Raw genomic sequence first — 27,242 nt, forward strand, 5'->3', positions numbered from 1 at the left:
AGGTTCTTAATTCTTAGCTGTTGGATGGTGGGTGATGGCATAAATGTGGAAAATAACCAAACCCCTCCATAGTATATATTGTGCATTTGCAAATGAGGCTACACAAGGGCAGATAAACAAAAACACAGTGCAGGTGTCCAAGCAAAGTAGTGCAGAAATGGTTCTTTAAAAAACCTTCATTGTAGAACCAGTTCTTCTATGGCTTCACTCTGAAGAACCATTTTCAGTGCCAGTTTGCACCTTTATTTTTCTGTGTGTGAGGGAGCCTCGGGTTTTTCAATGTATTCCACAAACTACTCAACATGTTCTACAAAACATTTGTGTTATATCAGGAGGATTTACAAACTGGTTTAAAAGGCTGGTTCTGTAGACGCTGTGTTGTGCCAACAGCCATCGCACTGTACAATACTTCCTGCCCCAACAGTCCCATCTTCAGCCGACTAGCAGGGTGCTGAAGCAGGGTGCTGAAGCAGGGTGACTGCACCGTCTCTTCCACCGACCCTGGATTGCGTTTCACATTCCTATGCTCTGCACTAATCTATACGACATTGCCTTGCACTGTTTTCATGTACATTCTCTGCATGTGAGTCGGCACATATGACATTTTCTGCACATGACACATGACATTTTTCTGCACGCTATACACATGCCATGTATGTTACCTCCATCTGTGTTCTGATAAGTGTTATTGAGAACAGACAACAATGCATATGTGCTTTGCGTAATGCCATTTGTACATGTGGTGCCTCCATCAGGACTGTAGATAAGTCGACAACTCACAATGTACACATCTACATCGGCACATTCTGTATGCTTTCTCTCTCTGTAAAGTTAATATATTGCCAATGTGTATATATATTTTATTTTACTATGCATATCTATACATCTAGACACTTTCTGAACATAAGTATGGCCCTTTGTTAAAGAGAATACAATGCACAGTTTGCATATCATCTTCATCATATATATATATGTACTGAATATTACATACATACATACTTTTTCTACTTTCTACTTTTTTCCTATCGTACATATTCTGCATCCACTCTTTATTTGTCTCAATAAGTTCTTCTGTTGTTATTTTTCACACCCTAATAATGCTGTAATCCATACTGTTACTCCTACTGTTCATTCATACAGTCTGCTCAGCATGTTCTACTGTTGAAAGTGATGGTTTGATTTTGTATGTAATCAATCCATTTTCCCCATGAGGAACATTAATGTTTCATCTTATCTCATCTTACAGTACTTTGAGGTTTTCTCTCCATGTTTAGGAAGCGGTGACTCTCTACTACTCTCTAGTGGTCAAAATGGAAATTTCATTTTCTTAGGGGAAAGGGAAGAGAGAATAGAATAGAACAGAATAGAAAGCTTGACTTGGCTTGGCTCAACAATAGTAGAGCAAACCTGGGCTATCCATGACTTACTCAACAACATCTCTGTGTTTTTTCCATCATCATCATCATCATCTACCAGTTGGGCTATTATTTAACCACATACTTTCAATCAGCTGTTATAAACTGAGTTGCCCCCCGGTCCTGCATCACTTCCTGCTGTGTGAAAGTAGATTATGTCTTTATTAATGTCTTTCAGGTGAGATCCTCCTGACCTCCGTTCTGCTGCCACAGCTCTACCTTAAACCTGTCTGGGAGCAGGGATAACAGATCTAAACGTGACAGCTAACTTCAATAAATGAAAGTATTCAACTACATACTGAAAGGCTTCAGACCTATTTAATGACATAGTTATGACTGACTTTTAATAGACAGGTTTGAAACTTAGCAAAATTATTATTCTGCAACTTTCTCAATTACAATAGGCTATAAAAAACGCATACAAAAAAATGCAATTAGCATATTTCTATTGAGTACCCTAATGTAAACTTACATAAAAGTGAATGTTCAAGTGCAAGAAAAAAATTAGAAATGTAATATAATCAAATTACAAATGAAGGGGTTCCAATGGCTAATGGAGACAATAGGTTTTGGGCTTGCTTACTCATTATGCATACCATGGACAACTAGACTCAAGTCATTCTTGAAAGACAATACTAGTGGTTGTGGTTTAAGGAATTTACAGTTATGAATGAATGAACAACAATATCACATTGTTTATATCAGCATTTTACCTCCATAAATGTAGCCTACCACTTTGATAGTTTCTGATTTTAATGGTGGCAAAGTCACATTCTCAGTAGCCTACTAATTACCAGCTATAACACAGTGTTATGGTTTTTACGGTCTATGCTTATAGGTCTGTCACAAGCTTCAAATGTCACACAGTCTGTCCCTCTTTACTAGCCGTAGTATTTACGTCATCAAAACAAGCCAAGCCGGACAGGCATGGAGGAGCATTCACGCTGAAGAGTTTGTGACCTTCTAAAATTATTCCTTTAAAATAGTCTCGGTAAGATGTTGGTTCTTTAAATCGCACCATTGACGTAAGTTAATTTGTTTCAATAAAGTTGGCGTCGCTGGTATTTCCTGCTGATGAATGAACGTGACAATGAATTAGTTAAAGCTAACGTTAGCTGCAGCTAGGCTAGTGGGCTGCGGCTGGCTGCTCCCAGATCAGGGTTTTACTCTGCAGGTTTTAAACGTCATCTTTTAACTTTTTTTGAGCGTTGTTATCTTTCGCCACTGAGTCAATTAAAGTACAGTTAAATAAGATGTGGTACAGGCCAATTTCTAGACTTTATAACCACAATCAAAGAGGGACTGAGCTGTCAACCGGTCATCATCTGGTCAGACAGAAATGCTAAACCCAAATAATGAACACAGTCACTGTCAGATTGCATTGATAAATCCTGGTTTTATGTGTTTTATGTACCCTAGGCTTGAATAGACCATTCCAGGATGTCGGTGAAGCAGGCGTCAGTTCATGCCAAATGGATCATCGGCAGGGTGACAGGGACCAAGATGGTGAAGACTGCCAAAGTGCGAGTCACCAGGCTGGTGCTGGACCCCTACCTGCTCAAGGTAAACTGAGACGGTGTCAGTCAGCTCGCTGCTGAGATGACATGGGACGTTGTGTACTTTCCAAATGAGAAAAAAACAAAAATGCGATTGTAGAAACCAGTCAGTGTATTTCCATATTCTATTCACCTGCTATTACATCCTCAAACATGAAAAACATGAATCACCCACAAGAGCTCCGATGGGTTTTTCTGGTGTATACTCATTCAGTTTCTTAATATCCTCTCACTGCCAGAGAGTGAAAAACCCGACAGTGAGAGGAAATTAAGAAAGTGAATGAGTATATCTTAGGCCATAAGAGAATACTTGCCATTGCTGATTGGTATTTATTTAACTTGCTATGGATTATGGTAAACTCATGGTGTATTTTTAGATGGCACAAGCGATCTTAGTAGCAAAGTAAATATACTATACACTACATGCATAAGTAATGATGAAGTGTGATACACAGTTGTGAAACTGCTACCGATGTCCTTGCTGCACAATCAGACTTAAATTAATGGCACACAACTAATTAATTTGCTTACTATTGATCTTCAAGTCAGTAGCCTCCATGTGTAAAACAAATTCCCCTATCAGTTGTGTCCAAACCAAGGAACACACACCAAATGGACGTTTTGACAAAAGACTGTTCCAGCTCTAATGGAGATGTTTTATTTCTGCACATTGACCAAGTCTTTAAAAAAAGTCTAATGCTAGCAACTGTTGTCGTTTCTTCCCCACAGTACTACAACAAGAGGAAGACCTACTTTGCCCACGATGCTCTGCAGCAGTGCACTGTGGGAGATATAGTTCTTCTCAAGGCCCTGCCTGAGCCCAGGTCCAAACACGTGAAGCACGAACTGGCTGAGATCGTGTATAAAGTCGGCCGGGTGGTTGACCCGCTGACAGGAAAGAAAGTTGAAGGAACTGAGTTTCTGGAGCCTCTGACCGACTCTGCACACAGCCTGGAAGAGCAGACAACGTTAGCAGAGAAACTACAGCAGCTGAATATCTCCGCCTCGCCGGCACAAACACCCTGACCCCATGTTACAAAACTTAATTATTGTATGTAATAATGTTTGTCACTCTGCAATTAAGTCTATGTTTCAGGTGTTAATATACATAGGAATGTACAAGGATACACACTGAAATTTTTTCTCAGGTAGTGGAATTGAAGACACATTTCTGAGGAATTTACAATAAAATGACAAAGAGAAAAGCTTGTTAAGTAGCTACTCTGTCATATTCACACCTACCAATCCATGGTCCACAGAAAACATGTTTACAGTCAGATCAAATATATGTATTTGAAATGCATTACATACTCATTTATTTAAAAAATGATTTTCACTGTCCAGTCCTTTATGGTTGCTTAAGTATGCAAGGTGCATAATGTAAAAGCCCCTTTATCATTCATTGGTCAGTTCCTTGGGAATATCGTTAGCCAGTGTATGTATATTCAATAAATTCGCTCTAATTCACTAACATTTAAAGTATTATTAGGCTATTTTTTTTTTTTTTTTTTTGTTTGCTTCATCTGTGAAACCATTGGTCCATTCTCCTAAATGGGGCATATCTGTATGATGATGTACTAACAGCAGAATGAAATCAGATCATTTGAAGTTGTTTAGGAAACGAGTGCCATCCAAGGAGGTTCTCACTGCTGAATTAAAGTACAGATAAGTCGGTGTTTCAAACGCAAGTCCTGAAAACAACAAAAGTGAAATGTCACTCAAAGCTAAAGGAACATTACCGTTAGTGTTATAATGTTTGCTGTTCTAGTTTGTGAAATCTGTGCTCAAATCTGGTGGAAAATCAAAGTTATGTGCTTACTCGTGAATACAGTTTGAATAGGATAAGTGCACTTTTAACACTTCATGTACATTATGCCCTCTAGCAACTTAAAACCCGCATAACGTTAAAGTTTGTTATATTGGATCCCGGTAGATAAAGTTAGCAGGTATGATTAACGTCAGCTGCTAGTCCAGTCCTCCGGGAACACCCCGGACTGACTGCTGCAGCCGTGTCAAAACAACCAGCAACAACAGCGCTAAGGGGAAAGATGGCGACCCGAGTCCTTCAAAGTGTGGGCAACGGCCTGAAACAGACGAAAAATGGGCTTCAGGCGAACGGACAGGTCACTGTTATCATCAGGTTAGATTTTTCAGATGAAGATTGTGAATGTTGATGGAAAAATCCCCAAGAATACATGGAGCTCATAGAGAGTTAACATCAATGACAAAGTCCTGTATGCTAGCTGGCTAGCTGACGCTAAAGTTACGCTATCCACGGCGCCTTCAATTCTGTGTAACATAGCTAGCGTTAGCTAGCTAGCAAGGGGTTGTAAACTTGCTAACTTCTTGCTAATGCTAATTATTGTGCTCCCTTCATACAAAGTTGTGAAGTAACTTATTTTAGCATTTGTTTTACACACACTTTACACGTTTGAGCTTAGAAGTACAGTAGCCATGTGCAGAAAGCAAAATTAAAGCTCGGCTTCTGTCAGTCTCTAACCGAATTCAACTTCAAGGTCAAAATGCAGTGAATCGCTACAAGGCAATGTTTGTTTTGTTTGGTGTATGGCACGGTCCCTTGCTGTGATAGGTGTGTGTCCCAAAGCTTTCAGTGATATTTACATGCTGTTTACTGAAATGTTACGTTTTATGTTAAACTTTGCTGAAAATGTTGCATCTTTTGAGTGTACTATGTAGTTGTACTTGTACCAGTTGGCAAACTGTCAAAAGGCTCCTTTCTGCCAGCAAGCAACACTAACCTCTGTATAGAGTGATTGTAGATACTTGTACAACTCGGTTTATATATATATATATTTCCTGTTTTGAGAATATACCATGGAGAGGCAGCTCATAAGTATGTTAGCCTACGTGAGGAGTAAATGTAGACTAATCCTTTGGCTACTTACAGCTTATAGTCTTCTCAATTGCTGGCCTGTTAGCTGTGGAATTTCTGGGTAATGAATGAGTTGGATAGTCTGTATAGATTAGTGCAAAGCTCCTGATTCACTGCAATCATCAATAATAATTATCCTGTCCACCTTGTGTGTTTCCACTGATGATTTAAAGGAATGCAAGCATCATTGCATGCCACACCTGACTTGATATTCAGGCTTTGTATGGTCCTGAGTGTTGTGTAACAGATTAGATTCGTTTTTTATCTCACCCTTGTGCTTCTTTGCACCCCAGGAGCCTCTCAGCCTCCAACAACAGGCACCGTGAAGACAGTTGGTTCAAGTCTCTGTTTGTCAGAAAGGTGGACCCCAGAAAAGATGCCCACTCTCATCTGCTTGCCAAGAAGGAAGAAAGCAACCTGTACAAAATACAGTGTATGTATTATATGCGACCTGCTGTGGGCGTTATAATGATACGTTGTACAAGATTACCCTGCCTTGATTGTGTTTTTCAACAGGCTTAAGATGAATTCAAAGAAAAAAAAAACGTTTTTCTCAGGACAGTCTTATAAAATCTGTTACATGCTGTATTGCCTCACTCAAGTTTTATTTTCTTGCAGTTCACAATGTCAAGCCTGAGTGCCTTGATGCTTACAACAAACTTTGGTAAGAAATCCCCATCCCTCTCTCACTTTAGTCAACAGCCTGGGCAAGGAGCTGGTTTAGTAAACAGTGCAGATGCTTTGGTTGATTTTCTCTACATCTGTGTGTGTGTGTTGGTGTGTGTGCGCATCCTTAGTGAGGACGTCCTGCCTTCCATTCATGCCGACCCTCATTACCCATGTGAGCTAGTGGGCACCTGGAACACATGGTACGGAGAGCAGGATCAGGCAGGTAAGAGCTTACCCTCGAGCTCCATGTCTAAACACACACATTAGCAATAACCTTATACATTTCTTCTCAAGGATTCACATGCAAGCAATAACCTTGCTTATGAATGACATGAACCTCCACAAAACACTCCTTCTTCCAGGTTGCTGCTGCTGGGGGATTAGAATGAGTCGTGAGGATTTTGAAACTGCACAGTTTCATTTCTATTTTCGCCTTGAAGGACTTAGTCACAGACTAAGTTTCTTTCAGTTCATTTTCAATTCATTCTTTAAGACTCTTGCAGTTGCTCTCCTACCCAGTAACACTAACAGCCACTTTCTCTGCTTTTACGTTTTAGTTAATTATAGCCATGACTGAATTGCACATTCTCTGGCTGCTGTCCATTTGTCCTTGTGGTGACATTTGTCATTCCCCAGTTGTAACCTCTAATGTTACAGAGCTGTCTTGAAATATTGGTAACCTTGATAAAGATAAGGCAAAAGGCTATATAAATAACACAAGTAATGAACTGTACACTCTGAAAATGTAGAAGATTATATTATGTACAGAGAGAGGTTGTTTCATAGGAAATATGACAACCTTACTCTGTGAAAGATGGTTGTCATTTTTGGCAAGTCCTGCGAGGTTAGTTGTTTAATAGATTTAAGTTAGATTAGTTATTTCTTCAAATATGATTCATCTAGATCATGGGACCCGCAGTCATAGTCCTGTTAAGTTAGTCTTCTTTCTTAAGAAGATTATACTGCCAGAGATGTTTTGTCAAAAATAAATTGCCATCTCTTTGTCTCAGTGGGGTTTCTGGTATGGATCGGGTTTAGCTGATGTTTACTAATACTGATGTGTATTTTGGACTATATGATTAACTTTTATCAGTGTATTGGAGGTAAACTTGCCTGATCGTGGTTGTACTACTACGGTACATCAAGATAGAGATGGTTTGTTTTAACGGGAAACATTTTTTTCTCACTTTTCCCTTTTTACCACAAGGTAGAAATATTTTAAATCAGAACCTCAATATATAATAGTGGAAGTTCCAGGTTCAAGCCTATGTGGGAATGTTAAAGATTCAGAGCTGCCAGGTGTCAGAAGTTATGTAAATGTTCACAGATTTAGTTTTGACAAAATAGCTGATGCTGATGAGGACATCAATCCAGTGACATTATGAGAGTCCTGATGTGTATGCACACATCTTTGTGTTACTCAAGTATAATCGTGTAGAATGCCATGTGTAGTAATGCTCCAGGAGGTTCATATTTTACCATGTTGTATAACCAAGTCAGCAGATTTGCTACAAAGTACCAAAGTACATGGGTTTTTTACATGATGGGATGAACAGCGTGTGTTGTTTCATCCATTTTACTAAATGCTGATATTTTTAAATGGTAGTTTGTGGTTATTTCACAACAATCTTTCTCGATTTAGAATCTCTCAATTAAGTGGATGTAATTGTAGTGGTCAGATATTGTGTTTTCATGTTGAAATTACCTACAGAAATGGGCTAGAGTTCATGTCTGATACACTAGAATTCACCCTCAAGGCCATTGGGGATCTAGAAGGTTAAATAAACGCTAAAAATATAATTGTTGATACACAGTGTAAGAATATCTTCCCCCCCAGGAAATGCAGGCCCGCCAACATGTATAAATGATATGAGAGAGCCACATTCATTTTCGCTCTTCTGCTCCTTGTATCCTAGTTCACCTGTGGAGATACCGGGGAGGATACCCGGCCCTCACCGAAGTCATGAACAAACTCAGGCAGAATAAGGTATGGGGTGGTCCATGTAGTGCAGCTAATTGGCAACTGGTGACCTGTGGGCCACCTTTGGCAGCGCACCCCTTAAATATGATCCTCAGACCAATTTCCCACCTATGTGTAGTAATGGGAGTTGGTGCTTGAATCAGTTTAATCTGATTTTTCGACACTATTTGGTGTTGTTGGAAACTTTTATTTACACAAACACAAGTGTATAAACACAGGTTACTGGAGTTTTTGGCCCATTCTTACTTAAACCGTTCTTTGTCGGTCTAATCTGCTTCAAAGGTATAAGTGGGACATGAAGTCACAAGTTAGGGAGGTTTTTTGGGTCCTAAGTCTTTAAAGATGTTTTTTTTTCACCGATTTTCACTTTCACTGTCTTTAAGAGGAAACATAACATGGCTCAGAATGAAGGTCAAGTATAATTTTTGTAATTAAATAACAAATGAATTTAAAACTATATCGGCCATTTTACCTGCCTTAATAGAGATTATTCAGTTTGCAACTAAAATGCCTGACTCTGTCAGTTCAAAATGAAGCAGTTATTGCTCACATATCAGTAGGTTACTGAAGCAAATTCCTTTTTAATTAGTCTGAACATCTGAACATTTTTCATACATCACATGTTCTCAGTCATGAATGGTGGTCTATGTAACATACACACTCTCACACAGAAGATGATTTAAGACTTCCAGATCTTGTGAAGCTCTTGATACTAAATTCATACTTATTCCCCCAAAATTGAATATATTGGATAATGCAAAATGTGATTTGTGGGTGTTGGTGTAGGATGCAAGCCCCCAAAAGGACAACAGAATTTTTGTCTCCCACTACCATCAAAGTTGCCCGTCTCTTTTCTAGCTTGCTGCAGATTATCATGCCTTGTGCTGGGAAGACATGATTTTTCAGCTGTTTAAAATGTTAATCCTCTACAGTCCTAAAATTTCTTGATCTCAGTTGATATTCTGTAATCAGTATGGCTGACGAGTATTGGTGGGCTTACCCTAGCTTGCTGAGTAATTTGTTTCTGATGTTCCTCCTTGCTGTAGGAGTTTATGGACTACAGAAATGAGAGGGGGAAGATGCTGCTGTCCCGCAGGAACCAGCTGCTGCTGGAGTTCAGCTTCTGGAATGAGCCGGTGCCCCGTCCAGGACCCAATATCTACGAGCTCCGCTCATACCAACTTAGGGTAAACACATCTTTTTATCTCTGTCTGTGTCCTCAGGTTGCTCCTCTTTTTCCACAGTTAATTTACCTGCTTCCTCTCTTTATATGCAAGCGACCAGACTACTTATTTTCCCCTTCTCTCCCCTCTTCACATCTTTTTTTTCTCAGCCAGGGACTATGATCGAGTGGGGAAATTACTGGTAAGGCAAAATTTTCTCATATTCATTTGTGTTTTTTGAGTAGGTCCTCAGACTTTTATTAAAATTGTACAGTATCATACTCAAAATGACAAGCTCACAAGCTTTCTCCTGGTTATCTGGTTATAGTAAAGCTGCCATTATTTTGTACCATTTAAAAATCCCTTACTACTATATTATTGCCTTCACAGATTGTAGAAGATGAATATGAGTGAACGGTACCTCTTGCCTACACAATCTATGCATGACTCATAAGCATGAGCGGATGAAGATAATTTTTAAAAGTCGAGCATAATTGACCAATATGCTGTTTATTTATCATATGCCAAATCTAACAAACCATACAATGACTGGGAAATTAGCTGGTAATGTAATCAAATAAAAAAATGCAGGGAAGGTTAAAAAAAAAGTCTGTGATTGGAACATCAAGATTTGATGTTTTGAACTGATGGATTAGAATATGGGGGGAAAACAGAACATGTTGCACATAATGGGATGGAAATGATTGGGCTATCAGTGAATGGCAATTTCATTTGGACTACAGTGTCCACGAAATCATGCTTGTAATTCACAACAAACACAAACCCTCAGTAACAAGCCGATATAGCTGTTTATTGACATGTAACTTGAGGTTCCTGTGCTCTGCAGGGCTCGCGCCATCGAGTTTCGCCAGCAGAACCATGAGGCAGTGGGAGGCTTTTTCTCACAGATTGGAAGTCTCTACATGGTTCACCACCTATGGGGTAGGTTTTATTTGTTATTTCATGTTTTAAATTTCATTGTTCTATGATTGTCATTTTTTTATTATTATTATCAGTGCTGCCTCTTGACCAGGTCTGACTTGTAATAGAGAAATTGGTTCTCAAATGAGACTTTCTTGTAAAGTATAGGTTAAATAAATAAAATACGCATGGTTCCTACGTTTTCACGGGCTTTCTGGAATATCATGGTGTTTTGAGAGTTCTGGTCCATGCAGGAAAAGTTGGGGAATGGATCACTTTACAGCAAATATTTACCCAAATGTATTTATCTAATTACTTGTCACAGCTTGTTGCATCTGTGGTGGAGTTTAGACATTTTCTCAACCAAGTACCAGTGCCAACATACAAAGAACATACATTTTAGATCATGGAAATTATCTCTATGAAGTTCATGCAAAAGTCAATTTTTACATTTTTCTAAGAGTGGGAACCGTAGGTATGATAACGTGGATGTTAGCAAAAAATAAATCTGTCTGTTCAATTTAAAGCAAGCAACCGTATCCATTTTGTTTTCATCTCAGCTTACAAAGATCTTCAGTCAAGAGAAGACACCAGAAACGCAGCCTGGCAGCACGAAGGCTGGGATGAGGTTGTTTATTACACAGGTAAGCCGGTTGTCTCTTTGTTTTTCTCTCTGGTCCTCCCTCTCTTTGCCTTTCTCTCTTTCTATCCACATGAAAGAACGACACAGAGATGTTTTGCTTTGACCATTGTTTCTTCTCCCCCCCCCCCCCCCCCCCCCCCCCCCCCCCACAGTTCCTCTTATTCAGCACATGGAGTCTAGAATAATGATTCCCATGAAGAGTTCGCCCTTGAAGTAACCCCCCGCCAACAACCAGGGGAAACTCCAACAAACTCTCAACAACCACAGCTAACTACCACACTGATCCATAGAGAGTGTAATCAACTATCGGAGTGTGCACTGCCAGGGATTTCAGCGCAACATCAACATGTCACTTCAGTTTTTTCTGTTTTCTTCTTTCTTGATTTCTTTACTCCCCTTTTCTGTGTGGGCCTAGAATGTCTTATTACAGGTGATAAGTTCAAAATTATTATCACAAAGACAGTTATCTGTTACAGCAGTTACTTTGTTACTGATCCATAAATGTGCTGTGTGTAGATGAAATTATTTGACTCTTCCTCCTCTTCATCATCTCCATCATTTAAGGGTCAGGTTTTAAGAAGCTTGTCTGATTTTATGATGATCTAAAAACCACTTGCACCTCTGTTTTTGGTTATTGAGATACTGGGCAGAGGATGTGAATAAATGGGCGAAAACAATCTCTTGGAAAACCTTAAGGTCTTGTATAAAATTATGTCATGGATGATATTTCTTGCAAATCAATTTTAGCCCTGCTGCACTAGCATTGATAAATGCTTTCAAATTCTGCCTCCAGTATCTCACAAACTAAAACACTGAGTCCGGGGCCTTTTTTGATGGACTAAGGACTCTCAGTTTGTTATAAATTGCATAAGCTTCTTAAGAAAGTTAACTGTCTGTTTCAGGTGATGGTCAGTTTTACAAAGACTAGCTTGCTGTTTACAAATTGATTGATTTTGATTCACAGAGATGATGGCTTATGCCCTTAAGGGCCACAGATGTCTGGAGATACCATATCCTTGTCTTCAGTAAAAGTATTTAATCTGGTTTCCATTCCAGAAAACATCACCTTCCACTCACGTGATTTTGATCCAACCGGCTGAGTCTGGTTCATAACTATGGTTCAGAATCAGTTGGACAAGTTGAAGTTCACAAACGCACCACAGAGTGTCAGACTTGTCAGGTGTATAGAGCAGGAAGGTGGAATTTGAACTAGAGCACAGTCCTTTCATTCTTGTCCAAGTCGACAACATCCCCACAGGATATGAAAATAGTATCCGGTTTTTCGGGTGAAATTGTTCTGAATCTCCTGCAGGAGTCCTTTGTCAGCCTGCGTCTCCTCTGTGAAACTGACCACATCTGTAGTTTGTTTGCTAACTTTTAAGATCACAACGCTTCTGACTCTTCCAACTATGGAGAGGGGGATAAGAGGATTCTTGACAAATGTTTAAAAAAAAAAAACTGTTTTTGTTTTTGACTTAAGCAGAACTAATCAGTATCTACAAACTGCTGTACACTGACCGGTTTGGCTCATCCCTATATCATCAGTCAGATAATTTCATGCCAACCAGGTGATTGTGTGCTATAACTGAGATGAATGTTTTTTTTAAATGGTCAGATTGTAGATATACATAGTGGGCTTATTGACCAAGGCAGAGATACGGTCAATCATTTATTTGTAAATGAAGCGGGGAATTCTATAACTATCTTGTGTTGATAAACAGGTGGACAGGAGAGGAATAATATCTCAATGTGGTAAATGTGAAATGCAGTGCTTTAATAAGATTAGTTGTACATATTGAATTAAACTTCTGATGAAAATGAAAAAAGTGGGTTTTGTCTCTGGCTCTACTAAATCACACATTTGAAATTATAGGATGATCCAGTTTACTTCATGGCTTGCAGGGTGACTATATCACACAGCTCTTGGCTAAAGATAAAGATTTTAGCCATGCAGCTCTTTGGATAGCTGCATCATATTGTTTATTCATCCATCCATGACAGAAAAAATGGAACATGCACATCCAAAAAGGCTATATTACAGGTGCAGGAAGAAGTAATAAAGAGAAATTGAGTCTGCAGAGTTTGGCTAGAATTGGAAGATTTATTGCACGACATTTCAGCCCCCTGGTCTTCCTTAAAATGAAAGCATGGTTTTTGAAGCAGGCCAGGGGGGCAAAAATGCAATAACTCTGCTGAAGAACTTCAGTGTGCAGACTCTTTCTCTTTATCCATCTATCCATTGAAGAAGAGCAGCCCAGATAATCCTTTTCCACAGCAACTGCCTCCAGCTCCCCCTGGCGGCTCCCCAGGCCAGCTCCTCCCTCCCTCCGCCCTGGGGCCTCCTCTCAGTTGGCTGTGCCCAATATTAAAGGGTGGAGGGGGGCAGCGCATCCTTACCAAGTGCCTGAACCACTTCAACTGTCATTTCAGCTGCTTGTATAAGGACGGACCCAATGCCTCGCAGCAGCGGCCCCAGCACCCCACACTCCTGCAGCACGTCCCACAGGACACCTTGGGGAACACGGTCACAGGCATTTTACAAAACCAAAAAACCCATGACCCCTTGATTATCTGAAAGAGGGGATAAAAAGCTGATCAGCTGTTCTAAGACCAGGCTAAAATCCTTGTTGTTCCTCCTGGATCTGAGGCTGGACCATCAGCAGTCTCCATTCCAGCACCTTGGCATAGGCTTTCCCAGAGAAGCTGAGCAGTGTGACTCGAGATAGTTGGAACACACCCCTCTAGTCTCTTTTTTTCTGTTTTTTTTTTCACAATATTGAAGAGATGTGTCAAGACAAAACACCCCAACAATATCCAGAGGTTTCAGCATTTCAGGACGGATCCATCCATGGAGCGATGCCACTGCAGAGCTTTCTAACTTAGGCCAGGGAGATCATGAGTTAGACCCTCCACAGTCTTCCAGCACTGCCTCCTGAACAGAGGATGAGTCTGTTGTGTTTAATAGTTCCTAAGAGTTCCTTCCACCTTCTGATAAAGTCCCCAGCTGTGGTCATTGTTCATTCAACATTTGACAAAATATTTCCATTCCATATACTGATACATCTTACTTTACAGTCAATTTATAAGGCAGTAATTCCTGTTGTACACACAGCCGTCTTATACTGAATAAAAAAACAGTTTACTGAAAAAGTACATTCACCTTGATATACAAAGGTAATATTTATTTTTGAATCCTTACTACGTTATTGAAAACTGAGAGGGAAAGAGCAGCACATTTACGATGCTAGTGGTGACAGATTAACAGATGTGAGCTTTCATCAGGCAGGCTGTGGCTTCATATCTTCTCCAGCTCCCTCAGCAGTTCAGTGAAACTCGTGACATACCACAAACAATTCTCCTTCACTTGATGCCTCACCACATTGCCCTCGAAGCTGATGAAAGCATCCTGGCAAGAAACCAAAAAAAAAAAAACACAAGTCAAGTGAATGGAAATTGTGGCTTGAGAAATGCATTTGTTAAGACAAACTTAGTATTCAGGAGAAGCTTTGTAAATCACAGCAGATGATGCAAAAGAGGATTAGGGCCACGTGAAAAATGTATTTGAGATCTGAGATTAACTGACTTTTTTCCCCTCAGAATTCTGACTTTTTTCCCCTCAGAATTCTGACTTTTTCCCCCCTCAGAATTTTGACTGTATTCTCAGAATTCTGAGATTGAAATCAGAATTTGGACTTTATTCTCAGAATTCGGCCTTTAATCTCAGAATTCTGACTTTGTTCTCAAAATTCTGAGATTAGTCTCAGATCTCTCAGAAATTTTTCATATGTGGCCCTAATCCTCTTCTGCAAGATGGTGTGTGTATTGGTCCCAATGCTATGCAGTGTAAGTATGGTGTTTATGTGTTACTGTGCGTGTGTGTGTGTGTGTGTGTGTGTGTGTGTGTGTGTATGTATGTGTTGCATGTTTTCACTCTTACAGCCGGTGGACACGCCTCCATGTCAGTGGCTCCATCCCCAACCATGACAACTCTCTGCAAGCCGTAGGTTTTCTTAAGAAGGGCCACCACTCTTCCTTTCCCCCCTGACTCTGCAGTGAGCTGGGACTCATCGAACCCCGTGTACTCGCCTGAACACAGGGACCAAACACAACGCACCAGTCAGTCACAAACATACACACACAATCAGCACAATCTGCTCCATACAAAACAAACACGTTATTGATCGAAAAACGGCTCTTATAGTCTATCCAACTTATTCTGCAGCATTTTTCTTCAAATAATAAACTCTTTTCTCCCTACTACAAGTCTCTCATGCTCTGGGACTCTCTCTCTCCCTTGCATCTTCCAATATTGGGCTGCCTGTAGTGTCTCTTTATTGTCTCTACTCACCGTTAAAGTAGAACTTCAGTCGGTTTGCGTAGACATGGTGAGCAGGAATGCCAAGCTGAGCTGCCACATGCTCCACAATGCAGCGGAAGCCTCCAGAAATCAGGAACACCTTCACTCCTCTCTGGTGCAGTCGGTCAACCAGCTCCCTGATGACCAGTCAGTCAGTCAGTCAGTCAGTATACCAAGAATTTATTCATATCTTTTGCAGTTAGCTACTTATGTCAAATTCCTTGTATGTGTATTCATTGTATGTAGTTGGTGAGTAAATGATTGTGATTTTGATTTCTGTCAAATCTGAAAACATGATTTGGAAATCTATTAAAATACAAACTGTTAAAACTTGTGGGACTGGCCATAGAAAAGACATGTTGCCTTCCCACATTAAAACACACACTTGATCCCGTGGGTGAGGTGAGGCGGGTGGTTGGTGATGAGTTTGTTAACTTGCTCTCGGGAGCAGCGGATGATTGACAGTCTCTCTGAGAGGGCGGTTCTGAAGGTTTCTGACCCTCCCATGGCCCGCCGAGTCCTGTGAGTTTAAAAAGATTCATACTTACTTCAACACTGTTATAGGTGATTTGAATTTGCCTCACACAGTGTGACCACAATATGTTCAACAGTCAAAAGTAGACTCATCTCATTTGCATTTAAGATGCCTTGATGTGGGGCAGAAGTAAAACTGCCAGCTTTTGATTTGAGGATTTGTCCTCCATGAGAGGCAGTTTTTATAGACTCATAAATGAGAACTTTAATGGTGATGTTACTATTTTTTTTAGAAAATCTATCCTGATCCCCAGAAAATCATCATGGATCCTTTCGCAGTCACATTTCACATTTTATACAGTCTTTTTTGACATCTTTCCCAGACTGTATTAGAACATAAGAATCACATATTTAGTGGAATTTAGTGATATTCCCCTTTATGAAGCCAATTGGTCAACAAATGGAAAAATTGAGCCTGGGCAGTCAATACAAATTAGATAGATTTATAGAAAAAACAAAGACCAGTGTTAGCAGACTGTCCAAATATTTGTGCCTTTGGGGGAGCAGTAAGAGATCCACTCATCTCACTTGCTTATCTGGTGAGATTTATTTTGCAAATTCCTGCCAGGCCATAAATTCAACAACCCTCCTTTCACTCTTTTATTGTTACCTGGGGTGACTGCATCTCACTGAAAATAAACTGTGTGAATCTCGTTTCCTTTTTTTTTTTTTTTTTTTTGCCCCTTTTCATGTTTAAGTTTCATCACATCTTATCAATTAGGCGACCTGAGAGAAAGTGAGGAAGATAGAGGGAATTCTGAAATGTGCAGGAAACTACACCATGCAGGCTGATAGCTGCCACAATGTGAATAGCCTCCTATAAAGTGACCTATATAACAATGTTTTACTAGTACATACTACAACTACACACAACACACTAGCCTACTCCACTAGCTAAGGAATTCAATAATATGATGATTGTAGCTTTGGCTCCAGAAAGTAGTGAAGACCAAGGGTGGAAGTAACTAATTATTTACTCACGTTATTGTAATTGAGTATAGGTTTTTGTGAACTTTTGAATATTTTTTAAAGTCAGTAGGCTAATTTTACTTTTACTTAAGTACGTGTTTACTCAAGGATTATACTTAGCTACATTTTTAAATCACATCCATTACAGAACACATATTTTGTGGCTCTCCATAAGCAACAGAAACTGGACACTTTTGTGGCAAATTGTGGAGCCATTCACAGTGAACGGTCAGTCAGCAAAGAATATAAAATATTTTGGATTTACTTTGTGCACTTTATTTTGTAATTTCCAATTTTTCAAATTAAAAGACTCGAGTTTGAACTCTGTCCTCTCGTCCTTTTGGAGTTGCATGGAGTCACCTTTGATATCGATCTCTTTTCTAAAACAGTAGCCTAACTTTTATTCTGAGTCCATTTTAAGCTACTTTTTTACTTTTACTTAAGAAGATTTTTACACCAGCACTTTAACTTGTACTTAAGTAAAATATCAGCAAAGTACCAGCACTTCTACCTGAGTAGGATATTCTACTGCGCTTTCAGTTGGTGAAGACTTTACTCACATCTCCGCCACAGCATCTCCAACCCCGCAGAACCGGGCCAGCTCATCGATGCCCTCCTCTCTGATCACGGTGCTGTCCACGTCAAAACACACAGCCTGGGCATTTCGAAACAAGTCCTTGGTCTGGGCCAACGTCGTCATGATTTATAGACTCCAAAATTAGAGATAGTTTAAAGAGACAAGAGAGTCCGTGCTCACGCTCTCACGTTGCGTCCACTGTCTACAAGCCAACGGTGGGTACTGGCAGTGGCTTCATGCTTTTTTCAGGATAAATGTGTCAGACCATCCGTGAAAATGCTGAACAATGCGTAGTGGTGTTGTGTGAAGGGCCAGGCACATTCCTCAAATATTGACTAAACTAGGCATATTCAAGGACGTGGCTGGATTTCATAAACACATTTTGTTCAAATGTTAGTATTAGTGGTTCGATTGTGTGACACTTCAAAAAAAATCTCTCTGAAAATCAATCCATTGAAAGGATTTTATGGTATGTGCATTTATAGCCTAATATAGTATGTTTCCTGACTTACCATTTACAGTAAATGCTGTATGAAGATTCAAAGCGCACGGGATATTATGATTGACAAACGTCTGAACCAATTAGACGCTCGAATAGTAAAGATTTCGGCCGACGTAACACGTCCAATCGGCACGCCGTTTAGTGTGTGACCAATGCTGCCTTCATGTGATGTCGGAAATCTAGAGCTTACTGATTGAGCGCAAATGAACAATCCGTCAAAGTGGTGAATAATGAGAATGACTGCGTTTGATTTGCCGATATGGGCGGAGGCCGTGGACAACTGATTGTAAATGTGATGCATTTTATTTATTTATTACATGCCATTGGTTGGTCATGGTATGTAAACAACAACTAGTATTCATAGTATTCTGTTACATCACCACACGGTCATCTTGGTAGGAAAATAACAGGTGATTATAATTAATTAACAGGTGATTATAATCAAATGACAGTCTCAGTCAATGAGCTGTGTATATGGTAAAGCATTATATTGGTAGGAAATGCATGTGACATCATGGGAATGCTATGAATAGCTGTGTTTCTATTTTTGGGTTTTGCATGCCTTGATTACTTTTATTAACAATGACATGCCTGATGCACATTTCACCTCTTCATTCTACCGTTATAGCACAAAGTAGCTCTTGATTTTCAAAATAAAATAACAGCCAACTAAGATGTACTTTTGTTACAGGGTCCATTTGATATCGTTTCCGGACAAAAGCACTTATAATATAAATAAGACAAGTCGTATTTAACTCCTAAAATGGGAATGTACGAGTTTAGGTGGGGTCATTAAACGCAGCACCAGAACACATGTTGGAGCCTTCTGGAAGCCGACACCCCTTCTCGTGAGCGTCCGAGGCCGAGCAGTCTACACTCCCGACCAGCGGCAGTTTTTCCCCCCTTCGCTGGCTCTAACTGCTTCGCCATGGCTGCGGTGAAAGCTCTGAACCCGAAAGCAGAGGTGGCCCGGGCCCAGGCTGCCCTGGCTGTTAACATCAGTGCCGCCCGCGGACTTCAAGATGTGCTGAAAAGTAACCTGGGACCTAAGGGAACCATGAAAATGTGAGCGTCCAGCCCCGTGCAGCATGCGCAGCAGCGGAACCTTTTGTTAAGCACGCTTGCTAAGCTAACTCGCTAGTTCGCTAACTAGCTAACATTAGCTTCTAATGAGAGTGTTTGGGCAAGTAGCATTGTAGTCATTGTTTTCGCCACCTGATTATGTATCTGTGTAATTTAATAAGTCGTGCATATGACGTACTTTATACTTTTATGTACAAAACTATAAAGTCGTTCAGTTGAGGCCTCCCTTTGCTAACCGGATAACGGATTTTCCCGGCGCACGTTGCCCTGCCTTGTCATCGTCATGATCCGTTTTGACAATCAAGCTAATGTTAGCATGACATCCCCAGCCGGTTAGCAGACTGTGCTAATACTAAACTACACGACACAAAAACACTTAGTTAAATTTAGTTTCTGCCAACCTAGCCTTATTGTTTTTTCAGAGTTACGAGCTAATGTTTTAATTTTCGTTGAACCGCAACGTTACAGGGCCGGGAAAATCTTATTTTTTTGCTGCTTAAGGAAGTTCAGCAAGATAATGCTTCATAATCTGTCTGACAAGTTACTGTGTGAGCAGACTGGGCATATTAAACAGTCACGCCTTGTCTGCCTAGTCCAGACGGCTTAAATCAGATTTGATTTACTAACTGTTGACCAGCATTGCCATGTAAACTGTATGTTGGAGCGAGCCAGCTAGCTGCCCGTCTCACTTTCCTCTCCTAACCCATCCCTGCCTGTCTCGACCCGCAGGCTTGTGTCTGGTGCGGGGGACATAAAGTTGACCAAAGACGGCAATGTCTTGTTACATGAGATGGTAAGGAAGTGTTCAACTGTGAAATGTATCTCTATTTTGTCCAACCGACTTGTCTTTATCTTACTGTTTACTGTCCAGTCATGAATAGAGGCATTCGTAACCACACCCCTATTGTGTGTCGTTGTCATTTAAGACTGTGGCGAGACTGTTCTAGCACATTCTCACATCAACATATAGGATAATAAATGGTAATTAACTTAACACATGCATAACTACTGCCTAATAGACCACAAAACACAATATGTTAAAAAAATATATTATAAAATGATGATGCATATAAAATGATTATACATATCTTATGTCCTCTATCTTCACATATCTTGAACAATGAACATGCATGCATTCAAAATGCTTTTATTGCATGGATGTAATTCAATCCATGCATTTTCACATGCTGCACAGAGACACCTCAGGGTGCCATGGTCTCCTGTATGTCTGCTACAGCAAGCAGCTCTGGTCTGCAAGAGTTGTTGCCTCCCCTACATGTATTCATCAGACTAGTACAACATCACATGATTGGGGAAAATCCGGATTTGATCATAAGAATTTGTTCTCTTTTTATGCACCCTCAAGGGTTTTTGCTTAACCCCTGTGATGAAGATCTTACTTTTGGTGTTCCGATGCATTTGCAAATGTTTCTCTTCTTGTTCCCTCAGCAAATTCAGCATCCCACAGCGTCGCTTATTGCTAAGGTTGCCACAGCGCAGGATGACATCACAGGTGATGGGACCACCTCCAACGTTCTCATCATTGGCGAACTCCTGAAGCAGGCCGACCTCTACGTGTCAGAGGTGAGAGGTCGAGGCTTGTCTATTAAAAACCTCTACACTCACTACTCTGTCTATTGATCTCTCCAAGGATGTGTAGCAGTACTGTCTATGTGAACGTATTTAATCCATCTGTGTCATGAGTAATTGTCTTGAAGTAGTTGATATTATTTATCTAATTTGATGTGTGGATCTCTGGAGCATGTAAAGATTCAGTATTTAGAAATGAAATGGATAATTATGTTACAAAACACTGAAAATGTTGTCTTAAGACACAACTCCCTCAACTGATTTTTGCCTTGCAGGGCCTCCATCCCAGAATCATTGCTGAGGGCTTTGAGGCGGCAAAGGAGAAGGCCTTGGCTGTCCTGGAGGAGGTTAAGGTGACGCGGGAAATGGACAGAGAGACCCTCATCAACGTAGCGCGCACCTCCCTGAGAACCAAGGTCCACACAGAGCTGGCAGACTGCCTCACCGAGGTGAGAGACGAGGGAAAAATGTCGGAGCAAATGCAGGGCTTAGGGGACCGGCATCTGAACCTTGACCTATGAACTAAGGAGATTAGTGATGACGGCTAGCTATTTAAATTTGTGTAATACTTAAACACAACAGAGCATTTTTCCAGTTGGGAACAGTGCTATTGCAGTCAGATTGATTTTCCAGTTCCTGTAGGCCTAATTTGTGATTATTCTGTTGCTGATGGGTTTCATGACTGATTGTCTGCAGGCTGTAGTAGACGCTGTGCTGGCCATCACCAAACCCAATGAGCCCATCGACCTGTACATGGTGGAAATCATGGAGATGAAGCACAAGACTGACAGTGATACACAGTGAGTCTCTCATTAAGACAAAAGACTTGCAATGCAAAGTAATTCATCCCTTAATTGCATTTAGTATTTGTCAAACCAAAGAAAAGTTGGCATGGCAAAGGCCCAAATAGCCTCCTAAGCTCCCACGATGCCTCTTTCTCAGGCTGATCAGAGGGTTGGTGCTGGACCACGGTGCGCGACACCCAGACATGAAGAAGAGGGTGGAGGACGCCTACGTTCTGACCTGCAACGTCTCCTTGGAGTATGAAAAGACGGAGGTCAACTCTGGTTTCTTCTACAAGAGTGCCGAAGAGAGGGAGAAGCTTGTGGCCGCGGAAAGGAAGTTCATCGAGGAGCGCGTGCAGAAAATCATCGCCCTGAAGAACGCCGTTTGTCCCAGTGGAGAGAAGAGCTTTGTCGTCATCAACCAGAAGGTATGGTTGTACAGTGAGCTACACAAGTATTTGAACGTCAGCACACTTAAAGTATTGGCTCCTTTCATTTTGTTTCACTTACTGAATGTAAAATGAAACGTTGACCATGAGGTTTAAGTGCAGACTGTCAGCTTTAATATGTGGTTATTTTCAGCTATATTGGATGAAAGTCGCAGGAATAAAGCCCTATGTGTTCATATTTATCATTCAGAAGTATTTTGCACAGATGGTAATGTTGTAATTTCTAGCCTGTAGTCAAACATCTGTGCAGTGATGTCTAGTAGTCTGCAACCCTTAAACTTTACCAGACTATTAATGTTATTGTCAGAGTCTCTCACCAGGCTGTTTACATTTTAATGTCTCTCTGAAGATTCATCTGTGACTATGCTTGGCTGTAAGTTACTCTGAGGCAATATAGAGTACATGATCTAGATAAAATAAAACAAGTAAGCGATAAATTAATTAATTTAAATTTGATTTCTGCTGCATAACCTAAAGATTGATAGGATTATAACTTTGGTTGTTTCCCTTGAAATCTTCCCACAGAGTTTGAGAGAAAAGATTCTTACCTCACGACTAATACTGTCATGGTGCAAAGGTGTAACACTCTAGTTTGTCCCATCACACGGACAACTAAGAGACGGTGGCAGGAAAAGGGTCATAAGTGTCATTTGCAGCACAAAAACAGGAAAACACAACTCCCTCTTTTTAGAAATTAGAGTTGCACTTCCAGAAAACCTGAAATCCTGAGAGAACCTGAAAAATGACACTGCTCAGCTCAATCTTAATTTTTGCTTTTACCACAGAAGTAAGCGGTATCCTCAATACATTTTCTTTTAGCAGGTTTCTATCCCCGATATAAATAGTGGAATAAACTCAGGATCTATTTATTGTTACCACATGCTCTAATGCGTTCACCTAAGTTGTCCTTTGCACAGAGAACACCCAAGGATGCTAACGTGGCTCTCCCTGGTCTCCTATATCTGTGCCACAGTAACTCTGATCTGTACCTCTGCATTAGGAGAGCTGCCTTCTCCCCTACATGTATTCAGCGGATCAGAATAAACTTATGTTACCTATGTTAAAATTCAGGCTTGTTCAAGTACATGATGAATTGGTTCTTGAATTGATGAGCATACATGGCAGCTGTATCTCAGTTCTAATTCATTTTACACATTAATACCTTTTGTTTCTTCTCTTGGTATCCTGCAGGGTATCGACCCGTACTCCCTAGATGCTCTGGCCAAAGAAGGCATTGTAGCCCTGCGCAGGGCGAAGAGGAGGAACATGGAGAGGTAAGAAAAAAAAAATGTTTGCCCCGTTGCAAATATCACTTGCCTTTGTTTAGTGACAATGGGATTGTTGTGGTTGATAGGCCTTTTGTTTTTGACATTATGTATAATAATGATAATGAGTATCCTAAGTCGGTCCCTAAGACAACTGTGTCGCTCCTTAAGTCAGAGTGAAATCAACTCTCATTCTGTGTTTGCTCAATTTTGGGAGAGTGCTCCCTGACAGCTGCTTGGGGATTGAGCAAAGTTTTGCATAAATCACAGCAAAAAACTAAATTGTACGTATGATGACTCATATGTGTCTGTGTTTCTTTGCAGGCTCACCCTCGCTTGTGGCGGCATTGCCATGAACTCGGTTGACGACCTCACTCCAGAGTGCTTGGGACATGCTGGGTTGGTTTACGAACACACACTGGTGAGTATCTGCCTGGGTTTCTCCGTCCTGGTTCATTGACAAAAAAATCTGATTGTTTGACCTCTTGTCTTGAAGTGCATGCAGTCTGCTGACACCTGTTTAGAGCTGAGGCGCAGTTGTTAATCAGAATTGCCCCTAATCCTCTTTGCCCGCCCTCTTCCACAGGGAGAGGAGAAATACACGTTCATTGAGAAGTGTGGGAACCCTCGCTCAGTGACCCTGTTGGTGAAGGGACCCAACAAGCACACCCTCACACAGATCAAAGATGCTGTGAGGGACGGCCTGCGGGCGGTCAAGAACGCCATTGAAGACGGTAAGAGACTAGAGGAAGTTTTACAGTGTGTGTGTGTACTTCGTATCTCCCGACGAAGGCTACAATTCACTGAAACGTGATTTTTTTTATTTTTTTTATTTTTTTTATTTTATGCAGTGTGTTGCAGTTAAGTGCAACAATATTCATAATGATTCAGTTACATCATTGGTCCATTTCAACGTCCTCCAGTTGTCTTGGCGACCTGCTTCTCCCAGGCCAGTCTAGGGTGGATCCACACAGCTGAATTCAACTGTTTTGGGAACACCAGCTCCACTCAACAGCGTGTTGCCCTTTTTCCATTCCTGTTTTTGTTCTGATAACATCCCTATCACACAACTCGGAGGTTCTCAAATCCTGGTCCCCGGGACCCAGAGTGTTGTTGGTTGTCTATCCTACCAGCTAGTTAATTTCATTCACTTAATGTCCCAGGTCCCTGATTAGACAGCTAGAAGGAAAACTAGCAGGTCCCTGGGCCCCGAGAACCAGGATTGAGAACCACTGGCGTGACTAAAATAGTTTCCTATATTCTTGAATATTGGTTATAGTGTAGTTGGTCTCATTTGCACAGAGAACACCCAAGGATGCTAATGTGGCTCTCCCTGGTCTCCTATATCTGTGCTACAGTGACTCTGATCTGTACCTCTGCATTAGGAGAGCTGCCTTCTCCCCTACATGTATTCAGCGGATCAGTACAAACTCGCATCCCACCTCAAGGAGTTTTCAGCAGTGAATCTTTTTTCTCACATTGAGACGCTTCTTGCCTTTACTGAGCTGAGGCAGTCCTAAGTTGTGTACGTGTTTCTGACAACCCTCCTGTCTCTGTGTGTCTTCAGGCAGTGTCGTGTCTGGAGCGGGAGCGTTTGAGGTGGCTGTGGCGGATGCTCTGGTGAAACACAAGCCCAAGGTGAAGGGCAGAGCCCAGCTGGGAGTCCAGGCCTTTGCAGATGCTCTCCTCGTCATCCCCAAGGTGAGGAGGCACACACAGCGGCTCACTCTGCATAATAAAGCATAAGCCAAATAGAAAATGCTCTGTTTAAGATTCAGCGTAACCCAGTGGAAAACTACTAATGGAGATACAGTATGTTACAATTGGCCAATTCAGATGTGAGTGAAGGAGCTGTGGCCTTGAGATCAGCACTGATAATAAGATACTTCAACTGCTAGAAGATGCTTATGAGGAACGCCGTTGTTTTGTGAGGAGTGTTTCCTTTTTTGACCAGGTTTCTTTTAATTTGTAATAGAGCACTTTATTTATTTGTGCTTTGTGCTCCTGATCACAGCCCTGAATTTTAGTCTCTGGCCTTGTTACCCTCTGATCTGAAGTTTATAATTGGAAAGGAAAAATGGTTGATCTACTCATGAGAACCCCTGTTCATTTCATAATGCTCTGCTCTTGTCCCTCTGTCACTGCTGTAGGTTTTGGCCCAGAACTCTGGCTATGACCCACAGGAGACCCTGGTGAAGCTGCAGACGGAGTATAAAGAGTCTGCTCAGCTGGTGGGAGTGGACCTCAGCACAGGTCAGACCCGCTGCACAGTCATGGTGCTTCACAAGACTGTTAGATATTTGTGTTCTTTAATCCCTATAACCCACTGTGTTCAAAATACACTACTGGGTTATGGTGCACTTCTATCGCAAGCTTGTTATTGAGTTTGATCCCTTTTTTTTGTTTTTTTTCTTTGTAGGGGAACCCATGGTGGCAGCAGAGGCGGGTGTGTGGGATAACTACAGCGTCAAGAAACAGCTTCTGCATTCATGGTGAGATTAGTCATATCTGGAGAGTAAAGGACAAACAGAATATTTTATTATTTCCTTGATGCATTGTTTCCAATACTCACCAATCTGTCTTTCTTCCTGTCTGTTCCTGTTACTTTCCAGCACGGTGATCGCCAGCAACATCCTGCTGGTAGATGAGATCATGCGAGCTGGAATGTCGTCTCTCAAAGGTTAAAGGTCAACTGTAGAAGCTGCGGCCGTTCTCATACCCACAGCGATAGTTGTTTACCTGAAGGTTCAGTCAACGCGCTTCCCGCTCTCGGCACGCTGAAGCACCCCAGTCAGATGGACGGCCCACTGTCAACGTCACGGCATCCATCACAGTGTGTGTCAGAAACCATTGTTATGTTTTTTCATGGGTTTTTCATGGATTTGTCAACGCCTCCCTCCAAAATGATTGGTCTATTTATGAGATTTTGTTAAAAGCACTGACCTCTGCCACTCAGTTTTGTTTCTACCCATTAAAAGTTTTCTTGGCTCTTGAAGTGAGTTTTGGTGTTTGTTTTTTTTATGTGAAGGATGAGTGGATGGTGTGAACCACATTATAGATGGTTAAAAAGAAAATTTGTCCCAACAGGATTTGCATGTTATGATGTTGGACAGGTTTGTCAGTGTTGCAAACATAACCAAACTTCGAAAGATTAGAAAACGTAGAATTAACACACATTTCTGATGTCATCAAGCAACACTTTCTGCAGCAGCTCCACTGACATTGTGACTGACTAATTTTTTGGATTTAAAATTGGCTTTATTTAAACTAGAAAAGGAATCAATTTTCCCAGTAAAAGTGCTATCACAGTGTCCATGAAGTCAAGTCTCACATTCACTGTCAATGGAACAGCTGCCATTGAAAAAACAGCTTTATACCATTACAGATTAGACTCTTGGTTCTCTATTTCAAGCTATGGGGTAGATTTGTTTGTATAAATAAATCTTGACTAAACCATTCAAAACAATGGAACATAAAGTTGAATATAATATATACAAACTCATGAACTGACTAGACACAGCGTAATGAATATTGTAATGCAAAAATAGTATTCTAGTGATTACATTTGTTGAAATGTAATTGATGGGAATTTCAAAACATTTAAGTCACAAATCTTTAAAAGGGTTTTAGAATGTGTATGCATGTTTTTTGGTCTGATATTTCAAGATATTTCTATCAAACAAATCCCTTGACTAGTTCTAGATTACCTGATAATACATTTCATCATGTAATGTTGCCATATTCTTTATTAAAGCAATAGATCATCTTGTCTCCTCAGCAGGATTCTCTACATTAAAGCGTAATAGTAGTCAATAATTGAACCAGGTGTTGAGCATAGACCTACCCACCTCTGTTCATAACTGATACCAATCGGGCTAACAAAGATGGCA

General features: G+C 40.8%; 4 protein-coding genes and 2 non-coding genes across 6 annotated transcripts; 5 read left to right on the plus strand and 1 right to left on the minus strand.

Annotated features, from left to right (window-relative positions):
- Positions 1 to 2,312: 2,312 nt before the first annotated feature.
- Positions 2,313 to 4,434, plus strand: mrps17 (mitochondrial ribosomal protein S17). The gene is made up of 3 exons (XM_071902874.2): positions 2,313 to 2,406; positions 2,835 to 2,978; positions 3,701 to 4,434. Exons 2-3 carry the CDS (start codon positions 2,856 to 2,858, stop codon positions 3,995 to 3,997), a joined length of 420 nt encoding a protein of 139 aa, XP_071758975.1. The 5' UTR covers positions 2,313 to 2,406; positions 2,835 to 2,855; the 3' UTR covers positions 3,998 to 4,434.
- Positions 4,435 to 4,907: 473 nt separating this feature from the next.
- Positions 4,908 to 13,067, plus strand: LOC139914533 (protein NipSnap homolog 2). Its single transcript, XM_078286755.1, has 10 exons — positions 4,908 to 5,111; positions 6,158 to 6,297; positions 6,483 to 6,528; positions 6,662 to 6,756; positions 8,450 to 8,520; positions 9,561 to 9,701; positions 9,848 to 9,879; positions 10,525 to 10,619; positions 11,159 to 11,242; positions 11,394 to 13,067. The coding sequence occupies exons 1-10, from the start codon at positions 5,020 to 5,022 to the stop codon at positions 11,456 to 11,458; spliced, it is 861 nt and encodes a 286-aa protein (XP_078142881.1). The 5' UTR covers positions 4,908 to 5,019; the 3' UTR covers positions 11,459 to 13,067.
- A 1,469-nt stretch (positions 13,068 to 14,536) lies between these two features.
- Positions 14,537 to 17,801, minus strand: LOC139920416 (phosphoserine phosphatase-like). The gene is made up of 5 exons (XM_078286815.1): positions 17,662 to 17,801; positions 15,984 to 16,118; positions 15,590 to 15,735; positions 15,179 to 15,327; positions 14,537 to 14,647 (listed from the first exon to the last, which is right to left on the minus strand). The coding sequence occupies exons 1-5, from the start codon at positions 17,799 to 17,801 to the stop codon at positions 14,537 to 14,539; spliced, it is 681 nt and encodes a 226-aa protein (XP_078142941.1).
- A 1,216-nt stretch (positions 17,802 to 19,017) lies between these two features.
- Positions 19,018 to 26,347, plus strand: cct6a (chaperonin containing TCP1, subunit 6A (zeta 1)). Its single transcript, XM_071910405.2, has 13 exons — positions 19,018 to 19,245; positions 19,993 to 20,056; positions 20,713 to 20,847; positions 21,129 to 21,302; positions 21,550 to 21,653; positions 21,796 to 22,066; positions 23,279 to 23,361; positions 23,677 to 23,773; positions 23,939 to 24,086; positions 24,920 to 25,053; positions 25,503 to 25,605; positions 25,772 to 25,844; positions 25,965 to 26,347. The coding sequence occupies exons 1-13, from the start codon at positions 19,109 to 19,111 to the stop codon at positions 26,035 to 26,037; spliced, it is 1,596 nt and encodes a 531-aa protein (XP_071766506.1). The 5' UTR covers positions 19,018 to 19,108; the 3' UTR covers positions 26,038 to 26,347.
- On the plus strand, positions 22,997 to 23,133 carry LOC139920435 (small nucleolar RNA SNORA22). Its single transcript, XR_011785047.2, has one exon. It is a non-coding gene; the product is annotated as a small nucleolar RNA SNORA22 (small nucleolar RNA).
- Positions 24,647 to 24,783, plus strand: LOC139920434 (small nucleolar RNA SNORA22). Its single transcript, XR_011785046.1, has one exon. It is a non-coding gene; the product is annotated as a small nucleolar RNA SNORA22 (small nucleolar RNA).
- Positions 26,348 to 27,242: the final 895 nt, after the last annotated feature.

Source organism: Centroberyx gerrardi, chromosome 11 (genome assembly GCF_048128805.1).
Source record: "Centroberyx gerrardi isolate f3 chromosome 11, fCenGer3.hap1.cur.20231027, whole genome shotgun sequence".
Classification (NCBI taxonomy): domain Eukaryota; kingdom Metazoa; phylum Chordata; class Actinopteri; order Beryciformes; family Berycidae; genus Centroberyx; species Centroberyx gerrardi.

Coding starts and splice junctions, on each gene's coding strand:
- mrps17 (XM_071902874.2), top strand. CDS start 2,856: ATGTCGGTGAAGCAGGCGTCAGTTCATGCCAAATGGATCATCGGCAGG. Junction 2,979..3,700: donor TGGACCCCTACCTGCTCAAG/GTAAACTGAGAC, acceptor TCTTCCCCACAG/TACTACAACAAGAGGAAGAC.
- LOC139914533 (XM_078286755.1), top strand. CDS start 5,020: ATGGCGACCCGAGTCCTTCAAAGTGTGGGCAACGGCCTGAAACAGACG. Junction 5,112..6,157: donor CAGGTCACTGTTATCATCAG/GTTAGATTTTTC, acceptor TTTGCACCCCAG/GAGCCTCTCAGCCTCCAACA. Junction 9,880..10,524: donor ATCGAGTGGGGAAATTACTG/GTAAGGCAAAAT, acceptor TGTGCTCTGCAG/GGCTCGCGCCATCGAGTTTC.
- LOC139920416 (XM_078286815.1), bottom strand. CDS start 17,801: ATGACGACGTTGGCCCAGACCAAGGACTTGTTTCGAAATGCCCAGGCT. Junction 16,119..17,661: donor GGAGATGCTGTGGCGGAGAT/GTGAGTAAAGTC, acceptor TTAAACTCACAG/GACTCGGCGGGCCATGGGAG. Junction 15,736..15,983: donor CACCTCACCCACGGGATCAA/GTGTGTGTTTTA, acceptor ACTGGTCATCAG/GGAGCTGGTTGACCGACTGC.
- cct6a (XM_071910405.2), top strand. CDS start 19,109: ATGGCTGCGGTGAAAGCTCTGAACCCGAAAGCAGAGGTGGCCCGGGCC. Junction 20,848..21,128: donor CCGACCTCTACGTGTCAGAG/GTGAGAGGTCGA, acceptor TTTGCCTTGCAG/GGCCTCCATCCCAGAATCAT. Junction 25,845..25,964: donor AAACAGCTTCTGCATTCATG/GTGAGATTAGTC, acceptor GTTACTTTCCAG/CACGGTGATCGCCAGCAACA.